This window comes from Oncorhynchus gorbuscha, unplaced genomic scaffold (genome assembly GCF_021184085.1).
Source record: "Oncorhynchus gorbuscha isolate QuinsamMale2020 ecotype Even-year unplaced genomic scaffold, OgorEven_v1.0 Un_scaffold_1080, whole genome shotgun sequence".
Taxonomy (NCBI): Eukaryota; Metazoa; Chordata; class Actinopteri; order Salmoniformes; family Salmonidae; genus Oncorhynchus; species Oncorhynchus gorbuscha.
The window spans coordinates 155,001-168,556 of NW_025745969.1; the positions used below are offsets into that span (position 1 = coordinate 155,001).

General features: G+C 44.1%; 1 protein-coding gene across 1 annotated transcript in view; it reads right to left on the bottom strand.

Moving 5' to 3' along the window:
* Positions 1-13,556, bottom strand: part of LOC124021191 (potassium voltage-gated channel subfamily KQT member 5-like) — a 70,320-nt gene that overhangs the window by 38,622 nt on the left and 18,142 nt on the right. The window contains exons 4-9 of the mRNA XM_046336537.1: positions 6,838-7,013; positions 6,351-6,476; positions 5,185-5,295; positions 4,380-4,475; positions 3,147-3,241; positions 1,716-1,742 (exon numbers count right to left, since the gene is read on the bottom strand). Coding sequence (XP_046192493.1) covers positions 1,716-1,742; positions 3,147-3,241; positions 4,380-4,475; positions 5,185-5,295; positions 6,351-6,476; positions 6,838-7,013 — 631 coding nt within the window. The remainder of the gene's footprint in view (positions 1-1,715; positions 1,743-3,146; positions 3,242-4,379; positions 4,476-5,184; positions 5,296-6,350; positions 6,477-6,837; positions 7,014-13,556) is intronic.

The window sequence follows — 13,556 nt, forward strand, 5'->3', positions numbered from 1 at the left end:
AAATAGAGAAAGACAGAGAGAAATAGAGAGAGAAAGACAGAGAGAAATAGAGAGAGAAAGACAGAGAGAAATAGAGAGAGAAAGACAGAGAGAAATAGAGAGAGAAAGACAGAGAGAAATAGAGAGAGAGAGACAGAGAGAAATAGAGAGAGAGACAGAGAGAAATAGAGAGAGAAATAGAGAGAGAAAGACAGAGGGGACAGAGAGAAATAGAGAAAGACAGAGAGAAATAGAGAGAGAAAGACAGAGAAATAGAGAGAGAAAGACAGAGAGAAATAGAGAGAGAAAGACAGAGAAATAGAGAGAGAAAGACAGAGGGGACAAAGAGAAATAGAGAAAGACAGAGAGAAATAGAGAGAGAAAGACAGTGAGAAATAGAGAGAGGGGAGAGAGAGACATAGAGAGAGGGGAGAGAGAGAAATAGAGAGAGAAAGACAAAGAGAAATAGAGAGAAAGACAGAGAGAAATAGAGAGAGAAAGACAGAGAAATAGAGAGAGAAAGACAGAGAGAAATAGAGAGAGAAAGACAGAGAGAAATAGAGAGAGAAAGACAGAGAAATAGAGAGAGAAAGGCAGAGAGAAAGACAGAGAAATAGAGAAAGACAGAGAGAAATAGAGAGAGAAAGACAGTGTTCTCTCCCTCTTCTATCTTTCCTCTGTAATTCAGTGGCTGTGTCACTCAAATCCTGTTATACTGAAATACACACACAACACACGACTGCAATAAACACAATTATTTTTAATTTTAGAGAGATAGTGAGAGAGAAACCACTGCAATCATTTCCTTCCTGAAGAACACCTCAGGTACGGAGAGATGTAGTGAGAGAAAGGGATGAGAGAGAGGAAGAAAGAAAGAAAGAAAGAAAGAAAGAAAGAAAGAAAGAAAGAAAGAAAGAAAGAAAGAAAGAGAAAGAAAGAGAGTGAGAGAGAGGGGGAATGAAAGGACAAGAGCTGAGAGAGAGAGGGAATGAAAGGACAAGAGCTGAGAGAGAGAGGGAATGAAATGACAAGAGCTGAGAGAGAGAGGGAATGAAAGGACAAGAGCTGAGAGAGAGAGGGAATGAAAGGACAAGAGCTGAGAGAGAGAGGGAATGAAAGGACAAGAGCTGAGAGAGAGAGGGAATGAAAGGACAAGAGCTGAGAGAGAATAGGGGAGTGGGAGGAATAAAGAGATGGAGAGCGAGAGGGAAGAAGGAATAATAAAAGGAGAGAAAGAAAGATAAACACTGAAGAAAGAGGGGGGAAAAGCCCAAAGGAGAGGTAAATAATGACTAAGTAATGAACTGCTGGCTGTTTCTATAAATGGATCCATTAAGTTAAAAGCTAGGGCCAACAACTCTTAACTAGCTATCTTTCTCTGCAATAGGTCTCCAGACTGCATATTGGCACTTTCAGCAGCAATACACCGTAAGTCCCAAATGATACCCTTCTCCCTTTATAGTGCACTACCTTTGACCAATGTCCTATGGATGGAGAGAGACGTTTGGGACACACCCACACAGTTCTGAATAGCGTCTGAAAGCATTGGCATTTCCATTTTGGTCATTTGGCAGAGCAGACGATCTTATCCAGAGCAACTTGCCATCAGTGTACTCCATACAGGCAGTAGGGAAGACGTGACCCCCAACACACAGGGTTACGACGTACACCGGTGGTAGTGGTGCGTGTGGATCTGTGCGTCAAGTAGATACACAGAACAAGTAGGAGGTACGCACCTTGTGGACGATTCACCCTGGTCCTTCCTTCAGGTTGAGAAGTGAGAGAGGGGAGAGGGGAGAAAGTGAGGAAATATTTAGCAAAGTCTTCATCGCAAACATCATCTACTGCACCAGCGAGGAGCGTGATGAGCTCGACGGGTCGTCATCAAAAGAGATGCTGAGGATTTAAGGCAGAGCAAATCACAAGGATGTCACCAGACTAAACAGAAACAAGACTCAAGACACACACACACACATGCATTTCAATGCAGTGTAACTATCCAGGCAAACGTGCTAGCAGTGTGTAGACAGGTGTGTGTCATCAGTGTGTGTGTGTGTGTGTGTGTGTGTGTGTGTGTGTGTGTGTGTGTGTGTGTGTGTGTGTGTGTGTGTGTGTGTGTGTGTGTGTGTGTGTGTGTGTGTGTGTGTGTGTGTGTGTGTGTGTGTGTGTGTGTTACTGTTGTCTATCTGTCAGTAAAGCATGTAGCAGATGGATTCTCCAATATCTCCAGGTTCCACAACATTCCATCTGCATATTTACCAGTCTTGAAACGCTATTGGCAGATAATACCAATACAGGCACTCCAGATCTCCCAATCACACAAGGCTATTCCAACACAGTGCCAGTCCAATGAGACGAGAGACAGAGAAGTGGCCACACATTCAATAAGGCCTCAGCGTCTAAATGGATCATTTAGACGCTGACTACCGTCAGAAATGGATGGGCCGTGGTGGACGATCGCTACATTCACTGCCTCAGTTGAAAGTGGAGTGCAGACAATCTCAAGTCTTCAGTGACTCTTAGCTAACTGTGTTAGGCCTAAGTTCCAAATGGAACCCTTTCCCCCATGTAGTGCACTACTTTTGACTAGGGCCTGATCAAAAGTAGTGCACTACATAGGGAATGGGGTGTCATTGAGAACGCTCCCTTAAACTGTTAGACTGATGGTTTGAGCATATATTGGGAGATATGAATGCTTGTTGTGTCAGCAGGATAGAGGTGCACTGGGGTACTGTCTACATGATTGGTTTTTAGTCATATTTCTTGAGTTCTTGAGTTCACTACAGTTTGGATGAAAAGGAACCTGGACAATATTAGTCTTTTGATGGCTGTGAATTATTTACTTATAATAACATAATACAAATAATAAAAAATATAAATGTATACATTCACAGAAAAGCAGGAAGTACATAAGTGAAATAGAACTTGAGGTAGAGAGGTAGAGGAGACTAGTAGAAAATAAGTAGCCTGATCCTAGATCAGTTTGTGCTGTCTTTCCAACACCTACGGCCATTGTCACACCAAATGTGCCAAACAGATCTGGGACCAGGCTAGAAAAGAAGAGGAAAGTTAACAGAAATACTGAATTGGAAATAGAGAAGGGAAAAGACTGCTTAACAGGGGCACAGACACCAAACTCAGACACCAGCTGCCAACGTTGTACCTACTTTGTAGGGCTGCAGGTATGCAACGCCTTCAAATGAGGCTTCCAGGTAGCAATGGAAACCGAGTTCTCATCAGCCGCATAACTACGCCAAACACACTGCATGCAGAACACACAGAAACACAGGTGGAGGAAAAGAAAAAGGAGACAAAAGAGACAAAAGAAAAACAAAAAAGAAGAAAAAGAAGGAACAAACAGAGGAATAAAAGAAATGGGGAAAAGAACTCTTGATTAGTGATAAAAAATACAAAAAACACAACAAAGCAATCACGGGGTCAAAGGTCACGCGTGAGTGACACGTTCTGTGCATGGGCTGAGTTCGGAGGCCAGGCACGATGGGGGTACATTACATGCCTGTGGGGCTGGGAGGGCAGGAGGCTCACGTGGTAACGCCACGTGGCGCCTAGATACGGCCTGGTAGAGTAGTCGGTGGAGTAGTAGCGCCACGCAGCCTGGTGCGGTGGCAGGATGGAGAGGAGGATAGTTGAAGGGGAGGAAGAGGAGGGGAAAGGAGGTAGAGGAGGAAGAAGAAGATAGCGAGGGGGGTAGGGTAAGGAGGAGAAGCAAGGTAAGAGGAGAAAGCGGAGAAGGTAGAGGAGGAGGAAGGCAGGAGAGGAAGCGAGGGATAGAGGGATACACAAAGGAAACCACAAGGTGAGGTCACAAACAGGAAGGAAGAGGAAGACGAGGGACGCAGGGAAGAGGGAAGGATAGCTAACAGCTTAAGCTTGCCTGACACTCTTGTGGGTAGAGTGTTAGGAATTGGGGAGAATGGACAGAACCTATAGCTCGGAAGCAATGGAGAACCCGGGGTTAGAGGAGGTTACCCTACATGCTGGTTCCTGGGCATGTTTGGAGTGTTTGTGAGGGGGGGAAATAGAGACTGGATAACAACAAAATGACTTTTAGTTTCAACGTCACCATACTTCGCAACAGTAAGGTAAACGATTGATTCAATCAACGAGAGACAATGAGTATTTATCTCTGGCACAGAAATCTCTAATGATGTATTAATATCCCAAGGGCAATTTGAATTGACAATACCATTAAAGTGACTATAGTACAAATAGCAGTATTGAAGTAATGAGGATATGTCCCAAATGGCACCCTATTTCCTTCACAGTGCACTATTTTTGACCAGGGCTCATAGGGCTTGGGTCAAAAGTAGTGCACTATATAGGGAATAGGGTCCCGTTTTGGAGGTACCCTGTGATAGATACAACAATTAGCTTTTTACCTGGATGAGACAAGCGGCTGGGTTCCTCCTCTTCTCAAAGTGCTTCTGTCTGTGCTGCTCCTGGACTTTCAGGGCAAAGCCTGAGCCCAGGATACCCTGGGAAGACACAGGAGGACATGGGAATCAGCTGAGAACATGTCAAACGGCTCTTTTGTCGGCCATTTTGGGTCAATGGCTCATTAGTGACTGTGAACAACATGTGACCATGAAGTCAGATAGGGGGGGTAGCTGTCTAGTAGAGTAACTGAAAGGATACAATCATCTAAGTAGTGTGTGTGTGTGTGAGTGTGTGTGGATGTATCTGCCAATTTGTGTGCGTGCGTGCGTACGTCAGTGTGTGTGTGTGTGTGTGTGTGTGTGTGTGTGTGTGTGTGTGTGTGTGTGTGTGTGTGTGTGTGTGTGTGTGTGTGTGTGTGTGTGTGTTTGTGTGTGTGTGTGTGTGTGTGTGCATGTATCTGCCAATTTGTGTGCGTGCGTGCGTACATCAGTGTGTGTGTGTGTGTGTGTGTGTGTGTGTGTGTGTGTGTGTGTGTGTGTGTGTGTGTGTGTGTGTGTGTGTGTGTGTGTGTGTGTGTGTGTGTGTGTGTGTGTGTGTGTGTGTGTGTGTGTGTGTATCTGCCAATTTGTGTGCGTGCGTGCGTACATCAGTGTGTGTGTGTGTGTGTGTGTGTGTGTGTGTGTGTGTGTGTGTGTGTGTGTGTGTGTGTGTGTGTGTGTGTGTGTGTGTGTGTGTGTGTGTGTGTGTGTGTGTGTGTGTGTGTGTGTGTGTGTGTGTGTGTGTGTGTACGTCAGTGTGTGTACTCACCGCTGGCAGGGCAAAGAAAGAGATGCCCAGTAGAGCAAACCCAGCTGAGAGCATACGGCCGGTCCATGTCTTCGGGGTCTTGTCCCCGTAACCAATGGTTGTCAAAGTGATCTGAGAACACACACAAACACAATTATATCTTGAGAAAGACGCCACTATTATCCATCATAGGTCCTAAATTATACTATATGGGAGCGAAGCCACCAAATTAAATATCGTACATTTGTGAGGGTATTGAAATCCTAACAAAATGACTGCAATTTACACTATTTACTAGGGTCTGGTCACAAGAATAACTATTGTATGTGTGATGATAATGCATCTCTGCTTTTTGACCTTTATGCCACTCTATTGGCTTATTATATAGCTTTAGTTTCATCTGCCTTCTCTCTCTCTCTCTCTCTCTCTCTCTCTCTCTCTCTCTCTCTCTCTCTCTCTCTCTCTCTCTCTCTCTCTCTCTCACTCTCACTCTCACTCTCACTCTCACTCTCACTCTCACTCTCACTCTCTCTAATCTCATCTCTCTCTCCTACTGCTATCTAATTGACTGAAAAGCACAGAAGATAATTCCCTATTGATTTAGCGACTCTTTTCTATCTGGGTTTCTTACCCATTCTGCCGTGCTGGGCTGCCGTGCACGACAAAGAAGGCCGTGGCCATTTTGTGTCATTATGACTTTTGGAGGCCGTATGAAAATGGTGGCTAATGGTGCTGGGGCTAATGTATATTATGAAGACGAAGGTGTTTAATCAAAGCTTATGTGCGACAAAACAGGAGGGACATAAAAATAAAAGTGCCTGGCAAAGAATGAAAGGACTTTCTGCTTGTTCTCCTTTGGGTGGATGGAATAACGTGAAAGAAATAATACTGAAAATGTGTCGTATTAGAGAAAAGGATGAATTTTCAGAGGTAAATACTTTTTGAATAAGAGATTTATTTCCCTGTTGCCCAGAAACCAAATCAGGGACAGACCGTGCAGCTGAGTAGAAATATGGAACATTAAATTAATAGAACATCAACAAACAATGTTAATAGTGTTTGGGAAACAGTCATGGGAAAAAGGAACCCTTAACTGACAAACATGGACTGTTCCAACATCATCCACCGTCCACTGTGGACTCTTACATTACGAGGGCAGACAGGGGAGTACCTGTAACTTTACTCACCGTTCCCCACCATAAGGCATCAGCATAGGTGGCAAACTCGCTGTTGAACTTGTTCTCCACAAGGTAGACCAGAAAGGAGGAGAAGATGAGGACCAGGAAGCCAATGTACCAGGCCGTCACCAGCTCCTACAGGGAGAGAATTATATATATTTTTACGATTCCCATTAGCTGACACCATGATGTTAGAGAAGCCGTCTCCAGAGAAGGAAGAGAGAAAAGAGGAGAGGAAAGTGGAGAGAAGAAGTGAATGTGACTGTGGATCTGTGGATGTATTTCATTTTTTATTTAACCTTTATTTAACTAGGCAAGTCAGTTAAGAACAAATTCTTATTTTCAATGACAGCCTAGGAACAGTGGGTTAACTGCCTTGTTCAGGGGCAGATGACTGATTTGTACCTTGTCAGCTCAGGGATTTGAACTTGCAACCTTTCGGTAACTAGTCCAATGCTCTAACCACTAGGCTACCCTATTCGTCAGACAGACGTACCTTGCTGTGTGCGTACACAACTGATCCCAGCAGTTTCCAGGTGCCACCGCGCCGGTCCATGCGCACCATACGCAGGATCTGCAGGAAGCGGAGGCTACGCAGGGCGGAAGTGGCGAAGATGTTTCCCTGGCTTCCCGCCGACACCACTGCTACAGAGGCTATCAGTACGATGATATCTGGGAGGGGGGATATGGGAAATGAGAGAGAGGGAGAGAGAGGGAGGGAGGGAGAGAGAGAGAGAGAGAGAGAGAGAGAGAGAGAGAGAGAGAGAGAGAGAGAGAGAGAGAGAGAGAGAGAGAGAGAGAGAGAAGAGAGATGGAGAGAAAATATATATATATAAAGATAGGGGGAAGAGGAAGGGGAGAAAAAGAGAAAGTTACAGGTGCGCACACAGGTAAAGAATAGTAGTTATATGTCACAATACTGGTGTGGAATGGACACTAACATAACAATACTGGTGTAGACTGGACACTAACATAAAAATACTGGTGTAGACTGGACACTAACATAAAAATACTGGTGTAGACTGGACACTAACATAAAAATACTGGTGTAGACTGGACATGAACATAACAATACTGGTGTAGACTGGACACTAACATAACAATACTGGTGTAGACTGGACACTAACATAAAAATACTGGTGTGGACTGGACACGAACATAACAATACTGGTGTAGACTGGACACTAACATAACAATACTGGTGTAGACTGGACACTAACATAACAATACTGGTGTGGACTGGACACTAACATAACAATACTGGTGTAGACTGGACACTAACATAACAATACTGGTGTAGACTGGACACTAACATAACAATACTGGTGTGGACTGGACACTAACATAACAATACTGGTGTAGACTGGACACTAACATAACAATACTGGTGTGGACTGGACACTAACATAACAATACTGGTGTGGACTGGACACGAACATAACAATACTGGTGTAGACTGGACACTAACATAACACTGGTGTAGAACACTAACATAACAATACTGGTGTAGACTGGACACTAACATAACAATACTGGTGGACTGTGTGGACTGGACACTAACATAACAATACTGATGTAGACTGGCACTAACATAACAATACTGGTGTGGACTGGACACTAACATAAAAATACTGGTGTAGACTGGACACTAACATAACAATACTGGTGTAGACTGGACACTAACATAACAATACTGGTGTAGACTGGACACTGAACATAACAATACTGGTGTAGACTGGACACTAACATAACAATACTGGACTGTGGTAGACTGGACACTAACATAACAATACTGGTGTGGACACGAACATAACAATGGACACTAACATAACAATACTGGTGTGGACTGGACACTAACATAACAATACTGGTGTAGACTGGACACTAACATAACAATACTGGTGTAGACTGGACACTAACATAACAATACTGGTGTAGACTGGACACTAACATAACAATACTGGTGTGGACTGGAAACTAACATAACAATACTTGTGTAGACTGGACACTAACATAACAATACTGATGTAGACTGGGCACTAACATAACAATACTGGTGTGGGCTGGACACGAACATAACAATACTGGTGTAGACTGGACACGAACATAACAATACTGGTGTAGACTGGACACTAACATAATACTACTGGTGTGGGCTGGACACGAACATAACAATACTGGTGTGGACTGGACACGAACATAACAATACTGGTGTGGACTGGGCACTAACATAACAATACTGGTGTTTTTTATTTTTTATTTTTTTATTTCACCTTTATTTAACCAGGTAGGCAAGTTGAGAACAAGTTCTCATTTACAATTGCGACCTGGCCAAGATAAAGCAAAGCAGTTCGACAGATACAACGACACAGAGTTACACATGGAGTAAAACAAACATACAGTCAATAATACAGTATAAACAAGTCTATATAAAATGTGAGCAAATGAGGTGAGAAGGGAGGTAAAGGCAAAAAAGGCCATGGTGGCAAAGTAAATACAATATAGCAAGTAAAACACTGGAATGGTAGTTTTGCAATGGAAGAATGTGCAAAGTAGACATAAAAATAATGGGGTGCAAAGGAGCAAAATAAATAAATTAATTAAATACAGTTGGGAAAGAGGTAGTTATTTGGGCTAAATTATAGGTGGACTATGTACAGGTGCAGTAATCTGTAAGATGCTCTGACAGTTGGTGCTTAAAGCTAGTGAGGGAGATAAGTGTTTCCAGTTTCAGAGATTTTTGCAGTTCGTTCCAGTCACTGGCAGCAGAGAACTGGAAGGAGAGGCGGCCAAAGAAAGAATTGGTTTTGGGGGTGACCAGAGAGATATACCTGCTGGAGCGTGTGCTACAGGTGGGAGATGCTATGGTGACCAGCGAGCTGAGATAAGGGGGGACTTTACCTAGCAGGGTCTTGTAGATGACATGGAGCCAGTGGGTTTGGCGACGATTATGAAGCGAGGGCCAGCCAACGAGAGCGTACAGGTCGCAATGGTGGGTAGTATGTGGGGCTTTGGTGACAAAACGGATTGCACTGTGATAGACTGCATCCAATTTGTTGAGTAGGGTATTGGAGGCTATTTTGTAAATGACATCGCCAAAGTCGAGGATTGGTAGGATGGTCAGTTTTACAAGGGTATGTTTGGCAGCATGAGTGAAGGATGCTTTGTTGCGAAATAGGAAGTAAATTCTAGATTTAACTTTGGATTGGAGATGTTTGATATGAGTCTGGAAGGAGAGTTTACAGTCTAACCAGACACCTAAGTATTTGTAGTTGTCCACGTATTCTAAGTCAGAGCCGTCCAGAGTAGTGATGTTGGACAGGCGGGTAGGTGCAGGTAGCGATCGGTTGAAGAGCATGGATTTAGTTTTACTTGTATTTAAGAGCAATTGGAGGCCACGGAAGGAGAGTTGTATGGCATTGAAGCTTGCCTGGAGGGTTGTTAACACAGTGTCCAAAGAAGGGCCGGAAGTATACAGAATGGTGTCGTCTGCGTAGAGGTGGATCAGGGACTCACCAGCAGCAAGAGCGACCTCATTGATGTATACAGAGAAGAGAGTCGGTCCAAGAATTGAACCCTGTGGCACCCCCATAGAGACTGCCAGAGGTCCGGACAGCAGACCCTCCGATTTGACACACTTAACTCTATCAGAGAAGTAGTTGGTGAACCAGGCGAGGCAATCATTTGAGAAACCAAGGCTGTCGAGTCTGCCGATGAGGATGTGGTGGTTGACAGAATCGAAAGCCTTGGCCAGATCAATGAATACGGCTGCACATTAATGTTTCTTATCGATGGCGGTTAAGATATCGTTTAGGACCTTGAGCGTGGCTGAGGTGCACCCATGACCAGCTCTGAAACCAGATTGCATAGCAGAGAAGGTATGGTTAGATTCGAAATGGTCGGTAATCTGTTTGTTGACTTGGCTTTCGAAGACCTTAGAAAGGCATGGTAGGATAGATATAGGTCTGTAGCAGTTTGGGTCAAGAGTGTCCCCCCCTTTGAAGAGGGGGATGACCGTAGCTTCTTTCCAATCTTTGGGAATCTCAGACGACACGAAAGGGAGGTTGAACAGGCTAGTAATAGGGGTGGCAACAATTTCGGCAGATAATTTTAGAAAGAAAGGGTCCAGATTGTCTAGCCCGGCTGATTTGTAGGGGTCCAGATTTTTCAGCTCTTTCAGAACATCAGCTGAATGGATTTGGGAGAAGGAGAAATGGGGAAGGCTTGGGCGAGTTGCTGTTGGGGGTGCAGTGCTGTTGACCGGGGTAGGAGTAGCCAGGTGGAAAGCATGGCCATCCGTAGAAAAATGCTTATTGAAATTCTCAATTATGGTGGATTTATCAGTGGTGACAGTGTTTCCTATCTTCAGTGCAGTGGGCAGCTGGGAGGAGGTGTTCTTATTCTCCATGGACTTTACAGTGTCCCAGAACTTTTTTGAGTTAGTGTTGCAGGAAGCAAATTTCTGCTTGAAAAAGCTAGCCTTGGCTTTTCTAACTGCCTGTGTATAATGGTTTCTAGCTTCCCTGAATAGCTGCATATCACGGGGGCTGTTCGATGCTAATGCAGAACGCAATAGGATGTTTTTGTGTTGGTTAAGGGCAGTCAGGTCTGGGGAGAACCAAGGGCTATATCTGTTCCTGGTTCTAAATTTCTTGAATGGGGCATGTTTATTTAAGATGGTTAGGAAGGCATTTAAAAAAAATATCCAGGCATCCTCTACTGACGGGATGAGATCAATATCCTTCCAGGATACCCCGGCCAGGTCGATTAGAAAGGCCTGCTCGCTGAAGTGTTTCAGGGAGCGTTTTACAGTGATGAGTGGAGGTCGTTTGACCGCTGACCCATTACGGATGCAGGCAATGAGGCAGTGATCGCTGAGATCTTGGTTGAAGACAGCAGAGGTGTATTTAGAGGGGAAGTTGGTTAGGATGATATCTATGAGGGTGCCCGTGTTTAAGGCTTTGGGGGGGTACCTGGTAGGTTCATTGATAATTTGAGTGAGATTGAGGGCATCAAGTTTAGATTGTAGGATGGCTGGGGTGTTAAGCATGTTCCAGTTTAGGTCGCCTAGCAGCACGAGCTCTGAAGATAGATGGGGGGCAATCAGTTCACATATGTTGTCCAGAGCACAGCTGGGGGCAGAGGGTGGTGTATAGCAGGCGGCAACGGTGAGAGGTGGATTTTTAGAAGTAGAAGTTCAAATTGTTTGGGTACAGACCTGGATAGTAGGACAGAACTCTGCAGGCTATCTTTGCAGTAGATTGCAACACCGCCCCCTTTGGCAGTTCTATCTTGTCTGAAAATGTTGTAATTTGGAATAAAAATTTCAGAATTTTTGGTGGTCTTCCTAAGCCAGGATTCAGACACAGCTAGAACATCCGGGTTGGCAGAGTGTGCTAAAGCAGTGAATAGAACAAACTTAGGGAGGAGGCTTCTAAATGTTAACATGCATGAAACCAAGGCTATTACGGTTACAGAAGTCATCAAAAGAGAGCGCCTGGGGAATAGGAGTGGAGCTAGGCATTGCAGGGCCTGGATTCACCTCTACATCGCCAGAGGAACATAGGAGGAGAAGAATAAGGGTACGGCTAAAAGCAATAAGAATTGGTCGTCTATAACGTCTGGAACAGAGAGTAAAAGGAGGTTTCTGGGGGCGATAAAATAGCATCAAGGTATAATGTACAGACAAATGTATGGTAGGATGTGAATACAGTGGAGGTAGACCTAGGTATTGAGTGATGAAGAGAGAGATATTGTCTCTAGAAACATCATTGAAACTAGGAGATGTCATTGCATGTGTGGGTGGTGGAACTAATAAATTGGATAATGTATAGTGAGCAGGACTAGAGGCTCTACAGTGAAATAAGCCAATAAACACTAACCAGAACAGCAATGGACAAGACATATTGACATTAAGGAGAGGCATGCTTAGTCGAGTGATCAAAAGAGTCCAGAGAGTGGAGTGGTTGGTTTCGGGGTCAAGGCGATTTAGACAGCTAGCCAGGACATCGGTAGCAAGCTAGCATAGGAAGGGGGTCTGTTGTTAGCCACCTCTTGCGTTCCGTCAGTAGATTAGTGGGGTTCCGTGTGGTAGAGGGAATTAGTCCAAATCACACAACAACAAAAATAAAATAAAAACAATAGATATAGTTATAGAGGCCCAAGAATAAACATAATAATAATAATAAAAATAAATAAATTGTCCAATTGTCTATTCTGAGAGCTGCCGGTAAGACAGCTAACGGTTAGCAGGCCGCAGATGGGCGTTCAGGTAACGTCGAGACGGAGGAGCCAGCCGGATCTCCTTCGGGTAGACAACGTCGGCAGTCCAGTTGTGAAGGCCCGGTGTAGACTGGTGTAGACTGGACACTAACATAACAATACTGGTGTAGACTGGACACTAACATAACAATACTGGTGTGGACTGGACACTAACATAACAATACTGGTATGGACTGGACACTAACATAACAATACTGTGGACTGGACACTAACATAACAATACTGGTGTGGGCTGGACGAACATAACAATACACTAACATAACAATACTGGTGTGGACTGGACACTAACATAACAATACTGGTGTAGACTGGACACTAACATAACAATACTGGTGTGGACTGGACACTAACATAACAATACTGGTGTAGACTGGACACTAACATAACAATACTGGTGTGGACTGGACACTAACATAACAATACTGGTGTAGACTGGACACTAACATAACAATACTGGTGTGGACTGGACACGAACATAACAATACTGGTATGGACTGGACACTAACATAACAATACTGGTATGGACTGGACACTAACATAACAATACTGGTGTAGACTGGACACTAACATAACAATACTGGTGTGGGCTGGACACGAACATAACAATACTGGTGTAGACTGGACACTAACATAACAATACTGGTGTAGGCTGGACACTAACATAACAATACTGGTGTGGACTGGACACTAACATAACAATACTGGTGTGGGCTGGAACGAACATAACAATACTGGTGTGGACTGGACACTAACATAACAATACTGGTGTGGACAATACATAACAATTTGTGTGGACTAACATAACAATACTGGTGTGGGCGAACATAACAATACTGGTGTGGACTGGACACTAACATAACAATACTGGTGTGGACTGGACACGAACATAACAATACTGGTGTAGACTGGACACTAAATAACAATACTGGTGTG